At 44.4% G+C, this 26563-nt stretch overlaps 2 protein-coding genes across 8 annotated transcripts in view; one reads left to right on the forward strand and one right to left on the reverse strand.

Annotated features, from left to right (window-relative positions):
- The window catches only part of SUPT3H (SPT3 homolog, SAGA and STAGA complex component), a 2933604-nt gene that overhangs the window by 2180104 nt on the left and 726937 nt on the right, over nucleotides 1-26563 (reverse strand). For 2 of the 6 annotated variants that reach the window (XM_078647633.1, XM_078647628.1), the window contains exon 1: nucleotides 5396-5472. The exons of 3 other annotated variants lie outside the window; for them this stretch is intronic. In XM_078647633.1, the coding sequence (XP_078503759.1) occupies nucleotides 5396-5467 (72 nt within the window). In that variant the 5' untranslated portion in view covers nucleotides 5468-5472. Of the gene's footprint in view, nucleotides 1-5119; nucleotides 5280-5395; nucleotides 5473-26563 lie in introns of those variants that run through there. One more of the 6 variants, XM_078647632.1, reaches the window with a different exon arrangement.
- Nucleotides 1-26563, forward strand: part of RUNX2 (RUNX family transcription factor 2) — a 372515-nt gene that overhangs the window by 90995 nt on the left and 254957 nt on the right. The window lies entirely within an intron of this gene.

A 26563-nucleotide genomic window follows, 5' to 3' on the forward strand; every position in this document is an offset into this window, starting at 1 on the left:
TCAGAGCACTTCTGGAGCAACCAGGGAAGCTCAAGAAACAAAGCATTGTCCTTCGTGGGGACCCACTAGCCAACGTACTAGGGATTGCGAAGGAGCCTCAAGCGGAAATGCAAAAAGCGGGCCCAGGGATAAACTCGTGGAGTGTAGGTCTCTGAGCTGCGGTGCAAAAGGTGCTCAAGGCAGGGGCTTCAAATACCCCAATGCACAACTTCAGGAAACTTCAGGAAGTAGTTGCACTTGCAAAATCGCAGGATGGCCAGGAGTTCCGGTCCCACGTCTCGTGATAGCTACAGGTCTCAGCTTTGCTGGGGACTCGTGTCAGCCTTAGAGATGTCTGTAGGTCTATGTCCTGTGTCGCAGATTCTTCGGGATCCAGCGGGAGCCTCAAAAATGCAGACCAGCAAGATGCTTCTTTGGTGCCTGTTTGAATAGGGAGGTCACTGCTTGTACTCAAGGGAGATTTCTTCCATATTCTAGTGTATATGGAATGTCGAAGGTCCAATATTTATGTATCAGAGTTTCTTCCAGGGTAATCTAAAGTCCTAGTGACAGGGTTCCTATACTTATTCTAAGTTTAGGGGTTGGACTAACTCTAGGGTCCCACCTATGGGAGGACCTGGGGTGGGGGTGGTTACACCCCTTCCCCTTTGTCCAGTTTCATGCCAGAGCTGGGGCTGAGTGCCTCAGCAACCGGTTTGAACTGGGAAATGCATGGAGCACCTTGTGTGCCCCAGGCAGTGTCTAAAAAGCATTCACTGAATGCAGCCCTCCCTGCCCCAATACACTAAAGTCTGTCTGGGGAGGTGCTGGCACCTCCCTGGACAGGAAACCTATTGTCCAGGCCTCCCCTGCTGGAGTTTCATCCAGCAGCAGGAGGTCAGACTCGTGTCTGTGGCAGCAGCATCCATTTGTTGATGCTGAGGCTCTTTTAAACATTTACCAGGTAAGTAAGTTTGTAACTGTCTTCTCCCTCTAAAAGGGTGGAATGCTACCCCCGCACCAGAACTGGCAGGGTGGTAGTATTCCAAAGTGTTTGACACCAAACACAACATGTTTTGATAAAGCCAAACCAAAGTTAACATTAACCACGAGGATTATAAATAATGCACTTAAGAGTATACGATATGGATATATCATAGAGCAGCTATAAGGAGATGGTTCCGAAAGCTGCAGAGGGGCTCAGCCCATGCTAGAGCACCCTCTCACATAAAACCAAACACTCTGCCTTCAGGATTGTCAAGGCTTGCCATAGGAGTGACTTATAGGTTAATATGTGTCTCTATATATATATATATATATATATATGTAGATATAGGGATACTAAGCTAAGTAAGGGGTGCTTACACCACCTTACCCAGGCTGCAAGTGCAGACCTGTGGTGCCATTTTGGAAGGCTTCCCAGGGGTGGCATAATACATGCTGCAGCCCCTGGTAGGCATTGGATGCACCTATGCCCTGGGTACCTATGGTACACTATACAGGGGCTCGCAAGGGTCACCCAGAAACCAATCTGGTATGTACCTAAAGTACATGGTATCAATTTAGAGAGAGAACAGCTGGGCTGTGGTCCTGATTAGCATGGCCACAGTCAGACTAAAGTCGAAAAACCAGTGAATCACAGCAAAAAGTGGGGGTAACCATAGGAAGCAGATCCTACTCTCCTACATTAAGTATTTGCAGACAATGAACCGTCTTGTTTTTTTCGCTAACGATAAACATATTACATTTGAATAACTCTAGAAAGTACTATATCCCAATCCACACAAGCATCTCAGGGGCGGATTCTGTGTAACCCTCTACTATCATAAAATAAGATCTATTTGTTACATCAATAAGTAAACCAGAAGAGTTGTGTTACAACGTTTCTCTTCTATTTGTTAATTTTTTGGGTGGTTGAATATGTAAATATTAGCATTTGTACAGACAGCCCAGAGGCTGTCACTGACTCCATCCTACATTACCGATATCCTCCCACTCAAATTTATTAGGCGGTGCTGCACTGGCATCAATACCTAGGGATATCATAGTAGTTGTTATGACTAGAAATGTATAGGTTGGGTGTTAGTTCAGTCTAGAAACTCTGTGGTCGCAGATCTAATGCAGTCAATGCTTCTTCTCCAACAAGGACCAATGCTTAGCTTAATGTGTCCACTGATCCCTTTACTGAAGAGACAGGCTACTTCAGAAATATCAGCACACTTGCCACCACAATTCCTCTGTTTGAACAGCACATTTTCTCTAACAACCTAATTGATGAACCTCTGTACAGTGATAGGAAGAAGCTCATATATACTCAAGCTGAAAAGAACTCAAAAATAGGTGTACAGTGACCAATTCCCAGCACAATTCTAACCTTTCTAATGACCGAGTTGCAGGGGCTCAGCTTTTCCGACCGGCTGTATTTTTCTCCCTGTAAGTGTCCCGACCGGCTGTATCTCTCTCCCTTCCACTACTCCACAGGCTCATATGTTGATTGGCAGCCAGCCTTTCAGGCATTTCCGGTTTGAATCGAAAGCAGAAGGCACACAAGCAACCCAAACAAGATGGATCGCCGAGCTATCGAATGTCTATCGCTGCAGAACTAACGTATCCTGAAGCTGGCGTGATAACGCAAGTTGCAGAATTTATATGCTCTGTGTGACGTACTGCAGGACAAACAGCTTTAGCACCCAGTGCATCCCATATTCTCATGATGGTGGTGAGAACTTTTTTAGGAAAGTGTAGCTCCTGGGTCAAAGCAAGCAGAAGAGGATTACGGTAGTATAGAGAGAAATAGAACACACCCATGCAAGACCGGCATAGATAATTGCCCATTCTGCAGGTTTATGACAGGCACGTACTTTCTCCATTTCTGATGGGCTGAGACATCAACGTTCACACTGAACCCTCCCAAGTCACGGGAACAAAGATGGTGTCGGGCTGTCCAAATGGCCCATTCTTAAAGTGGACAAGGCGGTTAGCCAAAATCCCCATTGCCAATCACGCACCAGCGTTTAACATAAACGCTGACGCAAGCCAATTAATAAGAAGGCCTGGCCTAAAGTTCCCTTCTCAAACCGTATCGATTCCAAAAGGCCCTTGCATGGCGAGTCAACGCATGCGCGCTGCTAACACCAGGCGAGACCTAAAACGGCTTCACTGAGGATTTTGTGACCTGCTGTAAATCTGCTCTACACCCAGCCAGAACTGAAAAATAGGGGGACAGCGGCTGCTGTAGAAGAGGCCCTAAGCTGACCCAGCCCCACCAGCCTCTCCTGGAAAATGTTCTCTGTGCCTGCTCAGAGGTCCCCGGACCCTCCTTTACAGCTCTGCTCTTGTCTCTGTACCGGGGCCTGCAAGAGGAGCCTGGACTGCTTCTCAACTCCCCAAACATCACGTAAGTTGAGAAAATAAAATACCTGGTGCATTTTCTTTAAATAACCGGAAAATGTCGCATGTCTTATCTGCTGTTTTATTGTTATTTTTTTTAATGTGTACCACTGCTTTGTTTGTGTTTAGGGATGTGGTCTATTAAAACAAGCATTTGCAATGCAATAGGTCTCGCATTACTGAAAGTTTGACTTATTGCCATTGCAAATAATAATGCAACACCAAAAGCTCAAACTTTCAGTAATGTGAGGCCTATTGCATTGCAAATTGTTGCTTTTTCAGGCAAAAGGAGATTAAGTGATTTGCCCAGAAACAAAGGATGCTTGAGCCTCCTTCCAGACGCGAACCTGGTTACGTTAAATAAGAAGACTAGGAAACAAATGGCTTATGATTCCACTTATAAGCGTATTTGTAATATTCTGTGATTGGAAACACGTCCCACATTGTAAATGAATTAAATGTTAACAACTTATATATTAAACCTCAAATAAACATGTTTATCAATTATTTGATTTAAATGACGTTATAAGCTGTAACTGGTCAGTGAAATATCAAACGTACAAAAAAATTGGTATGTTTTGCTATTTCTAGCCACACTTCTGACTCCGCCCACTGATCCAAACCTCTGTTTATTCCCCCCCGATTCTCCGCCCACAGTTCCCCTACTTTTTTCCCTCCACTTCGACCACTGTGCCCCGTGCATGACTGTCCATAGCATAACTTAAATTATAATATGCCGGAGTGAAACAGCCATTCTTAATGTCCCATATGCATAAAGGAGAATAGTATATTAAACTCCTTCCAGTACATTAATGAAGGAGCACAGCAGGCTATAGGGTGAAACTGTTCTTGGGTTTCATGTGTTTCGCTTCAGGAAGGGCCTGGCATTTCAGAAAGGACCGTTCCTAATGGAGCATGGTCAAGACAGATTGGCATATGGCTGGGTCCAAAATAAGGCAGCAGGGTGGGCAAAAGAGTAAGTGTTGCAACGCTACCCCATGCCATTGCCAGTGATTATACTTATTGAAAGCATTCCTCCCATCACTTTTTGTGTGTTCAATCATTCTGTAAGCCATGTGTTCTGTACTGAAATACTCTTAGGCAGCTGTACGCTTTAAAAATACAGGATCCATTCGGTTCACGTCCTGTCACCGCCTTGGTGCACCACTTGACTACACAAGGCCTTTTTACGTGCCCATGCACACAACTGTACTCAATGAATCACACTGGCCCTGGGCTTGTGTCCACAACTTGCCAAACTAACACAAATCCAAGCAGTTTCTCAAAGTTCCCTATGTGCATGAGCACTTTCGGCCACTGTTGTAACTTGTCTTGTATACAATTAATGATGTAACAAACACCTCTGTAGAAGAATCGTACTTCCATAGCCAGATGGAGAACACAAAGCAGCCCTGTCAAATATGCTCACACCAGACCCGCTCCCTTCCTTTTCTCACGCATTTTCTCTCTTTTCAGGTATCCGTTCTCTTTCTCTTCTCCCTCTCTGATCACTTTTTTTTCTACCTTCCCACTCCCACCCCTCTCTTACTCTTAGAGCCTCTCCCGACTGCGGCAATTAACTTGGGGGCGTTGGGAAGCGCGAGAGAATCAAGGGCGACCCAGGGCTTTCAAAACCGCCTACAGTCTTCTACATCTGTCAGACTTAACAAGTATTATTTGCGTTAAAAATAAACAATCACTGTTCCAATTTACATATTAACTCCAGCGGATTAATGTCCTGGAAACTCACAGCAGGAGACGGATAATGTTCTTTTTCCGAAGGAACATGTAGCTCACGAACAAACTCCAAATGAGAGTACTTTTCACAGATAAATTGGTAGTATCACGTAGCCCCACTGCACTAGTCTAAAGAACTGTCTGGCGCCACGGTCCTCATGTGCACGTAATACACTCACACGCAGAATAACACTATGCTTTCACCCACGCAGAGGCTGCGCGTACATAGCGCGCTAAGGACGGAGTCAGTGTAAACACATTCAAATCCCCGCGCAAACCGTCCCCTTACCTGAGGCGCGTGCACTTCCTGCTTTACAGTCACTAAGGCTGCTGATGTGAAACAAGCGCAACAGCATGTCATAAGAGACTAAAACAAGCTCAGTCTTCTGAACGACGACGAAAGGCAGGAAAAGCGACAAACGGAGATCTGTGTTTTCACCATTAACTTTTACTCTCTTTGCACTGCCACTTTTGCTTTTTAATAGCAACATATTTCGCACACGCCCGTCACTTTTCCTACTTGCTAATTTTCTTGTATCTTTATTTGTTCCTAGTTTCGTCGTTGCTTCATTTTACCCCAAGGTCTTTTCATATTGTATTTTACTTTTATTTCTTAATAGTTTAATGTTTCTAGCTTTATTGTCTTTTTTTCCAGTTGATTATTTTGTGGGTTTAATTTGTACTCGTCTTTTACATTTTTAGCTGTTCACATGCTTGTTTTTCTAGCGGACATTGTTTTTTTACAGTCCATTTTTTATAAAATATTTTTATATTTGGAACAATACATTTTCCCTCCACTTCTTACTTTTCCCTATTCATCATTTGTTAATGCTGTTATGCTTTGTCTTACCATTCTTGCTCTTGACTGTGTTTTTGTTTTTCTAACTGCCTTTTGATCTATTGCAATGTCTTGCTCCATTGAGTTTTTTTTCCCATTCGCACAAAGCTTTTGGTAGTAGGAGCTTTCTATCTTCAGCACAATATAGTACTTTGTTTCTTGCTATTTTTTTATTTGCTCAGTTTATTGCTTTTTTCTTCCACTATTACCTTTCTAGAAAAATGTTTTGACATATCGCTGAAAACACGATTCGCAAATTTTTTAAGCAATGTATTCATTGAAACAACAGGTACAGATCCATGATTAGGGGAATCTCAGCCAGGTTTTAACTCATGAGGACTCCATTATTTTTACAATCAGGTGACATAATCGGTCACCCCCTAGAGCCGCAGAGGTCAGATTTCTGACCCCCTGGTGCACGGACTCAATTCAATGCACCGCTACAAATTAGAAATCCAGTTGAGCTACAACCCACTGAGTAATACTGTGCAAGTGATGTTTTCTAGTTAGGATTAGTCCCATTAGATGAGTTCAGGGACAAGGCGGAACTCCAACTTATCTTTGGTCAATGAATGACACACTCAAAATAGCATTAAGAAACAGGAATTAAAAAAAAAATACTTATTTCATAAGTCCAAGTACAGAGCATGAAATATGAATGGGGCCCACACAGAATGAGAAAATACATACAGCAATATATGACATGGCCGGTAAAAACTGTGTGAACATTCCGAACATGCTTAGTAAGTTCCTAACATTCTATCACTCCTTCTAATTCACTATGCAATATTTTAGCAGAAGCAGAAAATATGATGCATATAACTCGAGTTTCTTAAGATGAATCAAACACCATACTATCTCTTAGTGAAAACAGCTGTTTAGCTATTCTCTATCACAGCTCTTACCCAGGATAGATAAGCAGTGCCCGGTTGAAGGCCACTTCTCTGTACCTCTTTCGGAGCAGTTCCCGACTGAGCCTGATTGTTGCTACAAACTGGCGTGACAACTGGCTTGATAGTTCTGGCATAAAGCCCCTTTAATTAATGCTCGAATTGTGAGCAGCTTTGCGTTTTTTGAATGTTCTTGATTGAGCTTTAATAGTATGCAATGGTTTTAATTAACTATGCAAATAAACTTGAATGCTTAAATACCTGAATTCTTATAATATCTGATCCTCGATTTTATCTAAAGTTTATAAAACAGGAGACGCTAAAGTCTCATTAAGACAAACAAGTATGATGATAAATACGTCATTTCAATTTATATATGGATAATTTGCCCCTTTAACTAAAACAATCAAAACATGGCAGCTTTACTGCAAGAGTCCATATTGTCCTTATTGTCATGGCTCTGACCATACTGAAATAAGGAAACAGACATGATACTTACAGTCATCACATTTATAAAGCATCGCACGTTCTAATATAAGGAAATAAAAGAAGCAATCAAGCAGATGATAACAATAAAAAGTGTGTCAATGGGACTTGTCGTGTTCACAAAACAGAATGTTCAAATTCTATAAATGTCAATTCGCCAGAAATTGAATCTGTACTGAGTGCGCTATGCCAGGCACTTTCATTGAAGGGGAGAGAATGATTCAGAGCAAAACACAAATAATTGCAATGCTCGAGTTTAAAAATCAGCTGTGTCAGGGGCGGCTGGTACCCTTTGAAAGTGGTGAGGTGAGTGAAGTGCCCCACCACTTCCCAAAAAACAAAATAAAACATCCCTCCCTCCAAAACCCCAAAGAAAAAACACCCCTCCCCAAAAGTCCAAATTAAAATACCCCCTCACTCCAGAAGCCCAAAACAAAACAACCCCTCCCTCCAAAAGTCGAAAAAAACCAACTAGAATAATACTTTAAATAAATGGTAATTATTCACGGCTGCACTTCTTCCTTGGTGTTCCACTACTGAATCTGCTGTGGAAGGTGAGCTCCCCTAAATAATCCAGACGCTGCTCTCATGCTATTAACCAGCATGAAAGTGCCTGGATTGGATGGAGCAGGCTGGCTGGGCGCTCCTTTAGGCTATGGAGGCCTGCGCTTGATCTCCACACAGCTGTCTATGACAGCTGGCTGGTGAGATTCAAAGTTTGCGTGTCACTTTGCCCGGTGCAAGACAGCCTGCCAAAGTGACATGCATACTTTGGAGCATCCAGCCAGTCACTACTCCTGTCCTGCACACTGCCAGTCGGCAACAGAGGATATTCCCTGCATTTATCTGGGCCCAGGGAAGACTGGTTACCGCAGTGTGCACATCTCAAAAATAAAATGGCATTGCAGTGGACGAGGGGGGATGCTCCCCCGCCCTCATGTAGAAACCGCTGCTGAGCAGTGTACATAGACAAAAATCATCTAATTTCAAATCCACTTCAAACACACTTTAATGTGAGATTACCCTTTTGTTTGTCTGGACAAGTTAGCCCTACTCTTTAAACAACCACCACTGATGGCAGTTCATTAAATATAAGTAGTTGTTCCTGCCTCTGTCAGACATCATTATTTTGGTTTTGTCAAGATTCATTGAGAGCATTTTTTCAGTGCATGAAGCTAGAGCATTTAACAACTTTTGTAATCTAATCGGGGGTTCTGGACAGTACGGCTAAATCACATGCGTACTCAAAGAGTTGGAGCAGGCTGATCAAAATTTAGAGGAAAATGTCAGATGCTAGGTAAATGGTCACCTACATGAGCAATATATAAGTTTAAAATTAGGAGGACGGTTACCATTAAGGGCGCAATCTTGTTGGTCATGCTTCCATGTTCGCTGAGCTGTATCTGCCACCAGGTTCTCCCCTGAATGGCCATTGATAATCAGAGCAATTTGGGCTCATTGTCAAAGGAAGCCACATTCAACCAACAGTGTTTTGCATCAACCTTGTGGAATTCTGTGCTGTGGTCGACATAGTAGCAACACAGTTTAGCATCTTTGCTTCAAAGGACTGATTAGGTAACACTGCCACAGCCATAATATTGTCACACATTCCAATCACATGACAGAAACAGATTGACTCCTTCAAATGATCCATTCTTGTTCTACTCAGCCTTCAAGTTGGTTGAGTAGGCGCCAGACCGATATTTTCCTTTCAGAGTCTACTAAAGCCATTAACTGAAAGATTTTGGGATTTCCTAATATTTTAGGAATATCCCTGCTCTCTTTGTTATAGGTGGGAATTAATGTCCTTCTTTGGGACATTGCAGAGCTAGAGCAGCATGAAAACTCATCATACCCTACCTTGTCTGAAAAGCTGTCTTCCATACATAACATGTATACATTTGTTATGATTTCAGTAATCTTTGAGATCCTTCTTCCTGTAAATGGTTGTAGGTTTGATATCTTCTAAAAAAAATGATTGTTGGTGTGAATAATGACTGTTACATATCTTACAGTTGATAGTAATCTATGCAAGGCTTTGTTTCTTTAAAATGTTGACTAATGCTTACACTGGCAAGAACGAATGCTGGTTAAATTCATTGGTGAGATTTTCATCTACATGTTTCTTTGAAACATGAATTTCTTTTTTTCCGTAGACATAGGGCTGCCCACAAGCATTAAGCTTATGAGACAGCATTGCGTTGATGTAAAGTTATAGTATCTGATTCTTGGGCTCTGAACAAATTGCAGATTCCTGGTATTTCTGTGGCACCACATTACTTTGGCCTAGGAAGATTGGGTGACTAGCCTTTGAGATTGGGTGATCTAAAAACAGCGCAATACCAAAGGGGATGATGGACGGAGCGCTTGAGCAAATCAAACACTCACCCCCAGTCAACTGATCTGGGTTTAATCCATCATCAACTTTAGCTCACTCCACCACCCCAGTTCAGACATGGCCATATGCAAATCAGTCTGACCCTGTGCCACATGGGAACAGTCCAGCCCGAACTGCCAAGCCATGTCTTCCCTAAACCAGAAACAAGCATCCTGGGACTGGTTTCGGGTTCATAACCCTCATCAGCCAGGCTATCTTGAATCCAGTGGCAAAGTGAGCAAGGGACCCACGTCTGGCCTGGCATTTCAGGATGGACTGTTCCCATTGGGCACAGGGTCAAGACTGATTTGCTTATGGCTGGGTCCAAACTGGAATGGCATGGTGATCAAAAAAACGAACAATGGATTTAGGCCCAGATCTCTGTACTGGGGTGAACGTATGACATTGTTCTGCATTCTGTCCATCAATAGTTCTTTTTTATCCGAAAACAGACCATGGATACTTGGCTTGTACTGATTTGAGATTGGGTGGTGCGAAAGCAGACCCTGGATGCTTGGATGGGTCGCCCTTAAGACTGGGAGATGAAAGCAAACCATGGATACTTGGACGGTTCTTGCTTGAGACTGTATGATTTGAAAATAGTTTACATAGTATCAGTCGAGAAATTTCATTTCATGGTCCTGTCCTCACAGTCTACAGTCGCTTTATGTTTCTGTAGCCGGAACATGCACAGTATGATAGGAGAGGGCCATGAGGTCATAAAGAGAGGCATGTTTGTGATGATATTCTGCACAGGTCATACACAGCCCTAGACTTGTTAGGTTGTATCACCAAAGGGGAAAACGTACCCATTTAAAGCCTGCCTGATGTTAAGGGAGATGTTACCACCAACAGTATTCATTGTGTGCTGGCTTAGCAGATTTCTACACAATTACAATTGGAACGGATGCAGTCATGTTGAGCAGGTGTACATAAGAGCTCCCTTTCCTTCTGCTTCAGCCTAAACTTGTATGTGGTGCTCTGATGGTTGGAGTTCAAATCATGAACAAGGGAAGAAACAAGATGCACATGCAAGAAGGCTACTACATACTGATGGGCCTGGGCATTTTTCTGCTAGTACTAGATGTTGCCTTTCAGAACAGGTGTTGCCTGGAAAGGTCTCCTTTTCCTTTCTTCATTTGTCAGAGCTCCACAGATACTTCTCAACTGCATGGGCTCTGAAGCTGATTTAGTGGTGGTATATTTTGGAGAGAATAATACGGATCTCTCTAGATGAAAGAATCTTTTTCCCATTTTTTGCTGCTACACCTTTGGTCTAATTGTTTGATAGGAATGACTAAATCAACAAGCATTTGCAATGCAATAGGACTCACAATTACGCAAGACCTATTGCATTGCAAATGGTAGTCATCATGGACAATGGGAGGGAGGGCGGGTGGGGGAGGCATGGACAACAGGAGTGAGGGGGGAAAGGCACAGACAATGGGAGTGCAGGCAGGGGAGGGGGTAATGGGAAAATGGGAGGGAGGAGGGAGTAGAGAAGGCAGTAGGAAATTAAAGAAATTAAAGAAAATAGTGCTCACAGTCGAAATAACATGTACCGTGTAACACTCGAAGTAAAGATGCCTGTAGCCATGGGAGGATACAAATGACTACATGGCTGTAATAAGGAGGGACTAACAAGCCTATAAACGAATCCGAAGGCACCATTTACGAAGGATAAAGACACAAGTCAATGAAAAATATGGGAGGGGGTGTGGGCAGGGCTTCCCTCGCGTACTGAACTCCAGCACATCTTCACCAGAGCCGTGCTTGCATGCTGACTCTAGGTTCGATCTAAAAATGCCATTTAGAAGGTAAGCAACTTAGACTAAGGCATCTTTCAGCTTATTGCGGAAACCCCAATAAAATGTGTGAAAATGACAGCATCCACCCAATTAGTGAATCTAAGCTCAGTGATGCTACTTAGAAGATTTCCTATGCCCTTGCTGATTCTTGAGGGACAGTATTATTGTGGATTGTTTGACAAAAAGCCTTCAAAATATGAGTTTAAGTACAGCCAGAAGGAGGCATTAATCATCAATCAATTAATCATTCATATCAATCAAAGGAAAATTCATGTTAACACACTTCTCCCACGGTTTGTGAGGATAAAAACCGCTAGACATTTCCTAAGTAATAGCTCTGTTATTCATTCATGTAATGTATTCTGGGCTGCGTCAGAATATTAGAGAAGTTATTGGGGTTCCAAAGACGTTTAGTAAATATAGGCGGTAAGAGTAATTGAGACCCCAGTCCTGGTAGTAGGGGACGTTACTTCTCTTATAATTTGCACTTGAGTTATTGGTCAAGCACTCTCCAGCCCTCAGGGTTTTGGTAGAGTGTAGGTTTCTACCATATTGTTTCAGACAGCTCGTCACAACGCGCACCCACACCGCCGGCCACACGCTTGACCCCATCTTCTCCGCAAGCTCCCACGTCCGAACTACACTGGACCGACCATCGCTGCATCCACTTCACCTTCCGGAAACCCCCCACGCACCACCGTACCCAACAGATCCCCTGCCGCAGCTGGAGCAAAATCACCGAAGACCAGCTAAACATCGCCCGAAGTCCACCTGCCGACCTCACCGACCCCGACGCCAGCAACCTCAGGTGCTGAATCGACGACTGCGCCAACACTCTTGCCCCAATCAAGAAACCCTCCAACAGACGCACCAACAAAAAGGACAGCTGGTTCTCCGCGGACCTCCAGACATCCAAACAAACTGCCGGAAACTGGAGAAGAAATGGCACCACGAACAGACACCGGAGAACCACGCAGCACACAAGAACACCGTGCGCCCACCTCATCAGATCCACCAAAGCACCTCTTTCAAGGACTGCCTCGACAACAATGCACACAACAGCAAGGAGCACTTCAACATCGTGAAGGAACTCTCCAACCCCAGCTCCAACACCAACGACATCCCTCCATCGCAAGACCTGTGCAACTCCCTCGCCACCTTCCTCCATCGCAAGATCGCAGACATCCACAACATCTTCGACAACCAGGCCACCCCTACAGCCAACGACACCTCAGACCCCACAGCCACCACCCACAGTGACCTCCTGCTCACCTGGTCTAACATCAACGACGACAACACCATCAAGATCATGAACACCATCCACTCTGGCTCACCGTCAGACCTGTGCCCACACCACATATTCAACAAAGCCAGCACCACCATCGCACCCCATCTCCGCAAAGCCATCAACATCTGCTTCGAGACCGCGACCTTCCCGGAAAGCTGGAAGCACGCCGACAAACGCCTTTATCAAGAAACCCAAGGCAAATCCAATAGACCTCAAGAACTTCCGGCCCATCTCCCTGCTCCTGTTCCCGGTGAAGGTCATCGAGAAACCCGTCAACAAACAGCTGACCGGCTACCTTGAGGAGAACTACATCCTGGACCCGTCCCAATCCGGGTTCCGCAGCAACCACAGCACCGAAACTGCCCTCATCACCGCCACCGATGACATCAGGGCCCTACTGGACAACGGCGAAACCGCAGCCCTCATCCTCCTGGACCTATCAGCCGCCTTCGACACGGTCTGCCACCACACCCTTCGCACATGCCTCCATGACGCAGGGATCCGAGACAAGGCTCTGGAATGGACCACCTTCTTCCTCTCCGGCAGAACCCAGAGGGTCCACTTCCCCCATTTCCGTTCCAAAGCCTCCAAGATCATCTGCGACGTACCCTAAGGATCATCCCTCAGCCTGACATTGTTCAACATCTACATGGCCCCGCTCGCCTGCGTCGCCAGATTGCACAACCTCAACATCATCTCCTACGCCGACGACACACAGTTGATCCTCTCCCTCACCATGGACCCTCTTGCCGCCAAAACCAACCTCCACGAAGGAATGAAAGCCGTCGCCGAATGGATGAAGAACAGCCGTCTGAAGCTGAACTCGGACAAGATGGAGGTCCTTATCCTCGGCTCCACCCCCTCAGCCGGGGACAACACCTGGTGGCCGACCGCCCTGGGAGCAGCACCAACACCCACCGACCACACACGCAACCTGGTGTTCATCCGCAACTCAACGCTCTCCATGACCAAGCAAGTCAACGCTGTCTCATCCTCCTGCTTCAACACCCTCCGCATGCTCCGCAAGATCTTCAGGTGGATCCCCACCAACGCAAGAAGAACGGTCACCCAGGCCCTCGTCAGCAGCAGGCAGGACTAGGGAAAAGCCCTCTACGCGAGAGCCCCAGCCAAACTGCTGAAATGACTGCAACGCATACAGAAAGCCTCTGCCCGCATGATCCTAGACATCCCGTGACACAGCCACATCACACCCCACCTGAGAGACCTGCACTGGCTGCCAGTCAACAAGAGGATCACCTTCAAACTCCTCACCCACACACACAAGTCACTGCACGACGCCGGACCAGCCTACCTCAACAGACGACTCACCTTCTACACCCCGAACTGCCAGCTCCACTTCACCGATCGCGCCCTCGCTACCGTCCCCCGCATTCCAATAGCTACCTCCGGCGGCAGATCGTTCGCCTACCTCGCCGCCAAGACCTGGAACACCCTCCCCATCCTCCTTCGGCAGACCTACCAAACTGCAGGAAGCTTCTCAAGACCTGGCATTTCGAGCAGTAGCAGCACCCTTCCCCCACTAGCGCCTTGAGACCCTCACGGGTGAGTAGTGCTCTCTATATATTTCTTGACTGATTGATTGATTGATTGAGATTACAAATCTTTAAACACAAGACAGGAGTGTGTAAGGTCTATCCTCAGAAAATAATCCTCTGAATAGAAAGTGGGAGAATGCATCTTGTCACCAGGAAGGTGTATGGGCGACCCATGAGGGGAAATTCTGGCTCCAGAATAAACATTAATTATACAACAGAATTTTGGGACATCAGAATGAAACTGTGACCCGTTGTGTGCACTTTAGCAGCCAACATTTAAAGACCATGACACATTCTAAAAGGGTGATGTGTCACCACCATGTTGAATCGACTGTAATCACTAGACTGTAGGTCCTATAATGTAATTGGAGACTACTGGAAAGTGATCCATTTACCATAAGTCCTTCCTGAAAATTACCCACTTCTATGAAGCATTTTTGTGAGTAACTCCCTGCCTGGTTCTATTTCTAGCACTATTTCAAAATAGCCATGCATAGCTGCCATTTTGGAGTGAGCTGTGGTCATTCAAAGACAATGCGTTTGCACCTGTGGACAACAGATTAGGTCTGCAGACTGAAAAATTAATTAAAACAAGCACAGTGCCAAAATGGGCACTGGGACTGGATGAACGGCTGGCCAAAGGCCATGTATTGTGCCCACTGGATAGTCCTGTGCAGCTACTTCAGGGGGGCTTTCAACAGAGTGTATGATTTGGTGAATATTGCAAAAAACACAGTTGATGGACAGAATGTAGAACAATGTCATACATTCACCCCAGTACAAGGATCTGGGCCTAAATCCATCGTTTCTTTTGCACTCCACACCACCCTGGGTTAGACACTAGCTATATGCAAATCAGTGCTGACCCTGTGCCTCATGGGAACAGTCCAGTCCAAACTACCAAGCCATGTCTTTCCCAGACCGGAATCAAGCATCCAAGGACCGGTTTCAGGCTATCAGCCTTCATCAGCCTGGATAGCTTGACTCCAGTGGCGTGGAGAGCCTGGGACTCACGTCTGAGCATACCCAGCCCACTCGGGGTGAAAATTGCAAAAAACACAGTTGATGGACAGAATGTAGAACAATGTCATACATTCACCCCAGTACAAGGATCTGGGCCTAAATCCATCGTTTTTTTGCGTGATTTGGTGAATAGCCAGGTTCTGATTACCACCATGCACCTAGACCCTGCTCAGCACAGCTGATGTCTGAGCATATGTGATCTTTGGGGTACTGGAGATGCCATAAGATGCTGCAAAAGACTACACCATGTATCCCGAGGTATCAGTGCATGGTTTAATTCTTTGCACAGAGCATTCCGAGTGCAAAGATACACTAAGTGCCTTCTTTGCATGGTCATATTCCAAGGAAATACTTCTGTGCATAGATACTGGGTTTAGGACCTGGCAGAAAGCTCTGCACTGTGCCCAGTTGTATTTTGACCAAAAGCCATACTCAACGTGGAGCTCACAGCCTGCAGTACATGGCCAATGGCTTCTGGCAACACAGGAACTGTTCATTAGGTTCAGTGGCCACAGAATAAGGCACTGGATGTGGCTTTTGGGCAGGCCCTGCACCATGTGCCTTCTCCGCTATGGACAGGCAAAGGGGTTTTGGGGGTTTGGGACTAGATGTATAGCCAAGCCAAAGGTCATGCCTTGCTGAGCGTATCAGCTGCACAATGCTGAAGGCCATACACAGCGGATATGAACAAGGGAGACTGGGTGCTGGGTATGGCTGAATGCCACGCCCTGCACTCATGGCTCACTGAACAAGGTCAAATGTAGTTAATATGGGCTAAGCCTCTAAGGCGTTGTTGAAAGGCACACAATGTGTGTAGAGCTCACTGCACCATGGATGGAGATAATGGACAGTGTATTCTGGTAGCATGCAAACTGATCGTAAAGTGTGGCGCTAGACATAGTTGAAGACGATATGCTGCGGTTTCTGAGGGCAGGGGGACTGATTGCAAGGTGTGGCTAAAGGACATGCCCCAAGCCCAGTGTAGTAGCTCTGGGAGCTATGGGAATGTACACATGGCAAAATGTATCCGCATGTCTTTCACAGCCTGCTGTTCATGGCCACATCTGTGTAGAACAGCTTCCGGAAGCTCAGGCTCTATACCCCAGGACCGCTACCATGACCAAAAGGCAAATGTCACCAGTGATGTGACTGATGATAACATTTGCAATTTCAGCTATAATATCACGTGTGAGGTCACAAACAATTCAGTGGAAAGACATATGAAAGCGTAGCTCTCATAACTGGCAAATTTCAGCATGTTTACGTATTTCGTTTACAACCATAACGTCCCATCAACTGAATTTTAAGGGAATTTTTCAATTTTTTTATCAGACCTGAATAAAGAAACATATTTTTTCTATAATAAAGGTTTTTCAGGGCATTCAAACATATATATATATCTATACTACTATAATAAAGGAGAAACTTTCAGGCTTTGAGGCGGGTAAACTCCGGAACCACTGCGCCAATCTACACACCCGATACACCGTAGAAATCGTCAGGGTGTGTAGATGGTTATAGGCTATATAAAGTTAAAAAATAAACCTTATTTAAAAAATGTATATAAAAAAAAAGTAGTCCCCCCAAAGTAGCGCCGGCCGCGACGTGCGTGCTCACGTCGAGGAATGGCGTCAGAGCGGCGTCAGAGGAGCGGCGGACATGGCGCGGGGGAGGAGCGGTCTCGTGAGGAGCAGCGGACAGGCCAGCGGCGGTGCGACCAGCGGAGAGACGGACATGGCGCGGGGGAGGAGCGACGGCGGACAAGCGGTGAGGAGCAGAGCGGCGAGGAGCTGTCAACTCAGGAGCGGTGGCTGAGGTAAGCAGGCGGGGGACGGGGAGTTACAAAAGGCAATGTCGGGGCAGGCGGGGGACGGGGACGGCGGGGGACGGGGACTAACACCTCCATTGACTCAGGCCACGCGAGGGTCGGGCCAGGCGGCAGGCGGGGGACGGGGCGGGCGGGGGCACAGGCTGCTGGGCAATGTCGGGGCAGGCGGGGGTAGGGGGAAACCTGAAAGCTCCCGGACAAGGTCGGGACGGGCTGCTAGTATATATATATATATATATATATATATATATATATATATATATATATATATATATATATATATTAGTACATATATTCACAGAAAAAAACAAAGGTTAAAGTAATGCTATAGTTACGGTGAATATGTCAGTGACAACCAGGGGCATAGCTTGGTCAGTAAGATTTGGGGGGCAGGGGGTGCTTCAGATTTCCCAACAATCAAGCTGGTATATCTTGTAAACATACAATATCTGAGAAGCAGGACATGAGTGGGTCTAAAATGGCAATGGAAAAGAAGATAGTGCAGATTGTTATGCGTACTGAAAATAAAATATTTTTCACAAAAAAAAATGTTAAGAACTTCAAAACAGTGAGGAGAAAGAGTGTTTGTGTGTTTTTGTCTGTGTGTGCATGTAAAATTCTAGGGTGAAATCTGACAGACACCTCTCCATACCCGACTGAAAAACTTGTACCCAACTATTTACTAGAAAATACATATATAAGGGAGATGTAACTCGCCCCCAGAGCTACACCACTTGTGACAACATTAACACTTTGAACTTTGAAAAAAAACACACCGCTAACTATAACTTGCACCCCCGACATGCACTGCTTATGACCTCCCATGTGACGGCACTCATTTCATGTCTTATGTCAGAATTTATGACATTTCAAATTACATCATTAATTACATCACTGATCACATACTTAAACGAGTATGCAAGTTTGTTTTACAGTTTACAAAGTGACATATAACTACCATATTGTTTTTCTACGTAATTTTGTACAGCTTGGGTCCAGCTAATGCATGTGTTCACAAAAATGCATGTGCTCCTTATGCACCATAGCTGTGTAAAGATATTGAACATTTTATAAATGTTTGCATTCAAGAGTAACTCTTTGTGTAAGTGACAGTTGGCTTGTATTCATTATGCTTCCCACAACCTTTTGGTTCTGCAGAAAAGGTTTTCAATAGGAAAAATATTCTACATAGTAGATACTAACTTTTGTAAGCAGCCTTGAGTTATTAGTCATAATTGTATCTGCATGACAATTCCTACATTACATAGAAGAGTGTGTGCACCAGGTGCTAACCTATGTACGTGTGCTTGTTTTGGTTCAGAAGATGGGCTATCTGTAAAGTTTTCATCACAGTATGAAGAGTGCTGGTGGTATGATCTTTAGCACCTTCAGATCTTGGTTTTTGTTAGCAAATATTGTCTTTTATTACAACTGTTGCATACAATGTACTCTATTCTTAGATTATTTTAAATACTGTGTGGAGTATTTCTCATGAGAGTTTCATTGTTTGCAAACTGTATGGTATACAATTAACTTTTCTCCATAGAGTGAACACTATTTACAGTACTCAGTTCTCTACTGATATCAACTTTATTTCGTAATGTAGGTTTGATGTGTGACAGGGGTTTGGTTCAGTCAAAAGCTGTCCATAGTAGGGCATTTGTTTTGGAATTGGCATTCACAATTTTGGCTTTCTCTGAACAAATATATACAGATTGAATACCGTACTCAATGAGGGTTTCCCATATGTCTGTGGATGATTGTTAACGTGAACTATGCTACGTGTAATGCCATAGTAATTTATACAGCAATATGAAGGAAAATGAAGTTCAGCTGTGGTCATCAGTGATGTCATCAATGATGTTATTTGTGATGTCAGCAGAGATCTCATAAATGATTTCATAAAACATGTCATGAGTGATGTCATATGTGAGGTCACAAGCAGTGCATGGCAGGGGCGCAAGTTATAGTTAGTGCTGCTAACTATAACTGCTGAATTTCTGTGTTTTTATTAGTTCAAAACGTTAATGTTCTCACTTACAAATTCACCTGACTATAACGTTACTTTAACCTTTGTTTTTTTCAGTGAATATCTAGTTTTTTTTAAACGTAAAGTAATACTTAATTACCATATGTAAATGCAACCCTCGTCGTGCATGACCGTCGTCACAGTTGGCTGTGACCTGCTGCCAACCCCACGCTGAGCACAGCCTTCTGCTGCTTTTTTTAAATTGAAGGGTAGGGGGGATACCGGCCCTAGGGACCCTAACCCCAGGGTCACTTATTTAAATAAAGGGGAGGGGGCTGTTTGCCCCCCCTCCTCCTTGTTAGGCCCTGGGGACCCCATCACCCAGGACCACTCTTTCATCGACATTCCCACGGACCCAGTGTGCTTGTTTGTGGGAGGGGGGCACCCGGCTCCCCTCCCTGGGTCGATTTCAGCCCAGAGGTCCAGCTTGCTTGTTTGGGGAGGGGGCACACACCCACCCTTCCTGGACCAATTTCAGCTCCAGGAACCACATTCTTCGGGACCTGGCACAGTTTTTATGGGGAGGGGGCACATGGTTCACATCCCTGAGACGATTTCGGCCTGAGGACCCTATCCCCTAGAGCACAAAACAATTTTGTAAGATGATGAGAGCACAGGGCCCCTTTCTTCAGGCCAGTTTATGCCTCGAGGACACCACCCCTAGGCACCTGGTACTATATTGAAGGGGGAGGTGGGCACATGGGCCCCCTCCACGGGCCTATTTTGGCCCCAGGTACCCCATCCCTCGGGGCCCGCTTAACCGAAGGTCGGTGCACTGGTGGCCCCCATGGCACCCACCACATTTTGTTGGGGGCCGCGGTGGGAGCCCAAAGCCCCCCTCGGCAACAGCTAGCTCCCTGCATCCAGCGGGAGCCAGCATTGCTCCAGCTCGCACGGAGCACCTAATAATGCTGCTTTTCTGCAGGCAGGTGAAATTAGATCTGTTTTCCCGCCCACATTACTGCGAGCAGGGAAACAAATCTAAAGTCTGCTCCAAGCAGGCAGGAAAAGACTTTGTGTTTGCCCCAGCTTGGCAGGAGATTTTCACTTGATTACGCTTCTGTGGACATTGGAAACCGATATGTCTCGGGGTGGGCATCCCGGGACATAGCTGCTGAACCAGCCCGGGGCTGGGCTCCCTGGGGCCATTATTGGGTCAGGGAGGGAGCCAAACGGCACCTCTCCCTAAAGGATAACGGCCGGGGGTGGGCTCCCTGGGTCCTTTTCAGGCTCAGACCCTCCCCCTCCCAATTTGATGCATTTTCAGCCCCGGTGGTAGACTCCCCGAGGCCTTTAGAGTAGAGGCTTGGGCACAGCCCCCCTCTCCATTAATAATAACATTGGGCCTTGTGGTAGGCTCCCTGGGGCCTCTAATGTCTCAAGGAGAGGGCCCCCCACCCCATAATTTCTTTTTATTTACATTTTGTTTGTTTTTTAGATCCCGTGAGGGTTTTGCCGTTTTTTTCATTTTTGACCCAAGGGGATGTCCCCCTGGGTCCCTGCCATGTGGCCTACAGGGTCAGGGTATCCCTAACGTGCTTCCCTATACATATATATATATATATATATATTTTTTTTTTTACAACTTCAGGGCAGGGGACTAAGTCCCCGAGTCCTGCAATGGCTGCCAGCAAATTTGTTCTCATGCTGCTGGCAGCCAATCAGAGCGCTCGCTCTTGCAGGAGTCTGACTCCTGTGAGAGTGAGGTGTCCCTAGGGAAATAAAGCTCCCTGGGCCAATCAGAATGCTCTATTTTTAAATTGGCGCTCCAGCGAGAGTATTGGAGACTCTTGCAAGCCCTATTGCCAAATTATATTTTACCCTTAATTTCTCAAAAACTACTGAACTGATTTACACCAAATCACAAAAAGCATAATCTGTGGACCAAAATCTAGCTTCCTGCCGATATTTGGTGTATTTCCGTTCAGTCGTTTTTGGTATAACCACCACTGGTTAAAATAAAAACACATATATATGTATATATTCTTTCACGTCTGTCCCGCAATGTTGCCGGCCTCTTCCACCAAATGGGGCTCATGCTGGGCAACAGGTGCAAGTTCCGCTTGCAATGTACCAAAGCAATCCTTGTAAATCTACAAGAAAAAGAGAGCCCACACACAGCGTGTCAGCTTCACATGATATTTAATCAGCATTGCGTTTTAAACTTTGCAGGCCTTTGCAGGCCTTCGTAGACCGTAACGAAGACCTGCAAAGGTTGAAACGTGTTGCCGATTAAATATCAAGTGAAGCTGACATGTTATGTGCGGGCTCTCTTTTTCTTGTGGATTTACAAAGATTGCTTTGGTACATATATATATATATATATATATATATACACATATATGCACACACACACACACACACACACACACATATATATGCCTTTAACCCCATGATTAAGGTGCAGGGCACCGAAACGCGTAGGGGATATTAATTGTCAGGCTGGTTGAAACGCTTCCTGCATTAAAGGTTCATGTGAACAGTTTCCTGTGGAGTGCATTTTCTAAAGCGCGGAGGCTTTTGGGATGACATATATATATATATATATACATGTATATATTCAAACAAAAGGTTCTCTGCTCCCTTTTAGCATAATTTTTGCATTACTCTATGCCTGAAAGGTTATTGTATATATATATATATATATATATATACACACACACACATAGCTGTTTAGCAATTGAGTGATGCTCCGTCATTTCTGGAAAGCACAAATCCAAATAAAAGCAAACAATTTATGTCGGAAAAATATTGATACAACTAAACTACTCTAGTTTTCCGAACAACGAAGCCTGGATGCTTTCACGTCCTGCATCACACCTGGTAAAGCTCAGTTCGTTTCTTCCCAACTATAAACCAGACACGTCCATCCCAAAACTATACCCTACTTTAATTAACCAATATATTTTCTCTCTAATCAAGAGTAAGTCAAAACATCTTTAAATCATTTAATCTGCAGACAAACTTAACTGGGTAAGCGCAGACCAGCAGTCTGGGCCGAAAGTATAAAACAGTATGGAACACACCGAGAAGTCTTTCAGCACATCGAAATTTCACAAAAATGTTGTCGTAAATGAAATCATTCACTCAGATTTGAGGAGCAATTCCAGAATGCAAATATGGAAACATGCGTGCATACACCAAGCCTTTGAACCCAGCGGCATAAACAGTCAGGCCCAATCAGACAGCCTGGGTATCACATTTGCATAACGTATGCCAGATATTCTGTGCAGGGTTTCTCCGTTTCCCCCTTCCACCAATTACCATGTTAGGGAATCGGAGAGCGGGGGCATGTTCGCTGAAGACCAGAAGTCTTTTGAAGGAACCATTTCCATACGTCCCCTGTGGAAAAGAGTGATGCATGTGTTGACAGGAGCTCCCAAAATGGCGTCCCACCCAATGAGCTGTATTCGAACTCCTGTGCTAACACTGGTGTGTGGTACAGGCCCTCTAACGAGCAATGGCAACTCTGCCACTTGCTGACGGGAAGGCCTCAACGTAAATGGACTCATGGTGCTTAGATAATAATGGCAATTTTTTAACCAGTGGTAATATATCCTAGCTCAATTTCAGCAGCGGCTCAGTGTTGCCCCACGGCTTTTGAGCAGTGAAAAATGAAAAACAAAAGGATAATAACAAATGTTATTATCTTTTTATTTTTCCTCGCTTACTTCCTGCAGCTGAGCCGAGGGTGGAGCCGTCTAAGGCCGGCCAAACCGTCATGCGCACTTAGATCTCTCCACGCGAGCTGTCCTTTACAGCCGGGTGGAGAACAAGCAGGGGGTCGTAGTCCCTTAGTGAGCGCCCATCTAGGGTGCTCACACCAAACACGGTGCGACTCTCATGCTGGGCAACACCAGCATGAGAGCAGGATCTGGATTGTCATAGGGGACTCTGTGGCATGCCGGGAGTCGAGGAACAGAGGCTGGAAGAGCACCACCGCTGCATTAAGCATTATTTTTTTTATTCTTTTCCAATTGCTGACCCGCGCACTGCCCTCACCCGCGCTGCCCTCACCACTTAAATGCCACAGCAGCCGCTACTGCTCAATGGTAGTCATTTCATAGACTGCAGAAGGATGAAAACCTGAGCCCAGTAGGTGACACACACACACTGCTCTTCTGGTAAGATATCTCAGCCTTTGCTGCTGCAATCTGAGTGTAATCGGAGTCAAGGTTGGGCATTTTCTACTTTTCATCCATCTACAGTCGGTAAAATGGGTACAATTAAGTTCGACGATCGGAGTACTGCTATTTCAGTATACTTCAGAGTAGCAAAACTGAACTATATAAAACAAATAGTTATTTTCTCTTAAAAACGTGTTCAAGTAACTTCTATTTTGCCACTTGTTGACTCCCCCAAAAAGTTACACTGGTTGGGATCGAGCTTTTTCTTGGAATCAGCTCATGCAGGGGATTAAAGACACAGTCCTTCTAGGAGGCACTTTCTATTTTAAGTGAAATAGTGCAGAAGAAAATCATTAAATTAGCTCACCAGTTGTTATCCGCTACCCATTGCCACCTCGAAAAGGGGTTTACCCCTGATTTTGACAGGAGGTAATCTCCGACCTCCTATAGTGGGAATAGGCCACGTTGGTGTATTCTCACAAATTTGTGGGTGTGCACAAGATTGCAGAACATCCCTGCCCAAGAACTCCCAGTCCTCAGACATGGGCGAAGATTTAAGTGATTTTGTGAATAAAAAACATAAAAGTACACTCATAAATTCAGAAATTTCCAGGTGTATTTTGCAGTTACACATGACCTGGCTTTGTTTCTCACCACGTATGTTATTCACAATATGTACTCTATTAGTGACTGTTTGGTTATACACTAATATGTATACACTTATCTGGGCCCATTACTTACACCAGAAAGTAATGGATCTGGCAAATAGTGCTTTTAGTCCAGTTTTACAAGGTTGCATGTAAGAACCCACTCCTTTACTATAGAAAAATACCAAATAAAAATAAACCTACTAAATTTCATAGTATTTCTAAATCTTTTTAAGTGAAATGTAAGCATTGAATAGATAATGCACATATAACGTCTCAGTTACAAGCATCTCAGCAAATTTCCGGGGTGTGTGCGTTAACTCCTATCAGGGCCAGACTGGCTGTAGCGGGCACAGAGCGTTTTCCCAGTGGGCCGGAAGGAAAGGGCCTGGTTTTGTGCCCAAGCGGGCAGGTTTTGCAGCAGTCCTGCAAAATTGGCCCCTTGCAGAGTTCCCGCCTGTCTCCCATGCACTTGTGCCACGATTCTTTTTTGTGAACTTGTGCTTAACATAGAAATAGTCATATTAATTACATGTGCAAATGTACTCTTACATTTTGCAGTATCTTTACTACTTTTGGCTATTCACCATTTTGAAGTGTATGTATATATCTGTGTACATAGTATTCCTACAATGTGAACTGAGCCAAAAAGGCAATAGATCACTGTGCAGGGTCCAGTTACTACATAGTGTAGACTTACATGTCTTCATCCTCCGAATTAAGGAGGTGGAGCCTATTTTATAGGAGTAAAGTTAATACTAGTACGTTTTCACGCATAGGCAGAGGTCGGCGGACAACACCACCACCGTGGTGGAGATCTCCCTATTGTAAAGTGTAGGGAATTTGTAAAATGGTTATTAAACTTAAAACAAAATGTACATTTTTTTAATGTTACACATTAATGTAAATTCTGTTTATATAATTATTTTAAATGGAAAAAAATGATACAGCGCTATAAACTTAATATTGAATTTAATATATACTTAATTTAAATATATTAAATAAAATAATTTTTAAAACTTAAGTAAAATATTTATACTTATATACTATGTACTAAAGGTTATCAATAGAATTAATTAAAAATAATTGAATTATTGAAAAAGAAAGTTACATTTATTTTTAAATTTTAAAAAACTTGATCAAAATATTGGTCATGAGTGGCGCTGGACTGACACAAAGTTTGAGCTGGAGTACATTTATGTCAGTTTTGGGTCACCTGCAGTTTGGGCTTGGGCAATGGGCTTACTCTTTTGTGAGTGGATGCATGTCCATTTCCTAAACCCTAGCCATCCTTACTCCTTCCTAAGCCCCTCTCACGTTATAGTTAAGTACTACTCCATTCCTCCCATTTTTACTACTAAAATGTAGGTGTGTGTGTGCAGAGGTCTCCACAGTCAGAGGCGACATCTCTGTACAGAAAGGATAGAGGTGAAGGTGGAGACCCCCCCCCAAAAGCTTAGTGAATAAATAACATGTTGTACAACATGAGTAGTACTATTGTAATACTACTAAACGTACTACAAAATGTATTTAGTGAATAGGCCCCGCTATACGGTCTGTAAACTCACAAAAGACCTGAGAAGAAACCCATCTCATTCAGATGTCTCTGCCACTGTAATGAGGTAGAAACTGACCTGACATAAAAAGCAACCGGGTATATTTCAAACACCATTCAAGACCAAAAGACCTTGTTAGAAAAAAAAACGTTTGTAACATTGTCACCTTATTAGGTGAGCTTGCAACCCACAAAATGTAGATTCCCAAACAGGGCCCTGAAGCCACCAGAATGTGGTTCAACAGTGAGCAGGCAGAAGTTAAAATGCAGGGCAGTGTTGTAATGTGTCCTGCAATGCTGTTGTCAAAGATGACATCACTGTTGGAGACAAATAAGTAAATTGCATCAAGAGTATTCAAGATACGAGAGGGGCTGTAGCATAAATGCTAAAGCGAACAAAAAAATCCCTTGCCAAATACATTACCAAGTCCATTTACAGAACTAAAGACTTCTTTAAAATCCACGCCAAATCAACTGAAAACTTCTCTTTTGCAAATCTACTATTCTGCTAAGACTTCCTGTATTTTGAGTCAAAGATTATTAAAATTCATGAGTCTGTTTTAAACAACCCAAAATGTTCATCACACCCATCAAACGCCGTCACTCTAAATTTGTTAATATTTATTCAAGGGAGTACTCAGAAAAATAAAATACCCCCACGTTGAACTCTAATATAAATGAAACTGAGTGAGTGAAATGTGTTAGCCTGAAGGTAATTGGATGCTTCCCCGAAGAACTCTGGAAAACATTGTGGCCAAATCCTGCTTTATACACTTGCAATCTTAGTGAATGTGCTCACCCTTCAACCTATCCATCCTTCTCTCATTGCCCTTCCTTCTCTTTATCCATCCATCATTGCCTTCATTTATCCACCAATTCTCTCCATACGTACATCTCTCCATTCTTCCTTCCCTCCATGAAGCCCTCCATCCATCCATCCTTACTTCAATCCATCCTTCATTCCATCATCCTATCCTTCTCTCCATCATTTCACTAATCCATTTA

The sequence above is a fragment of the Lissotriton helveticus genome, chromosome 6 (assembly GCF_964261635.1).
Source record: "Lissotriton helveticus chromosome 6, aLisHel1.1, whole genome shotgun sequence".
NCBI classification, from domain to species: domain Eukaryota; kingdom Metazoa; phylum Chordata; class Amphibia; order Caudata; family Salamandridae; genus Lissotriton; species Lissotriton helveticus.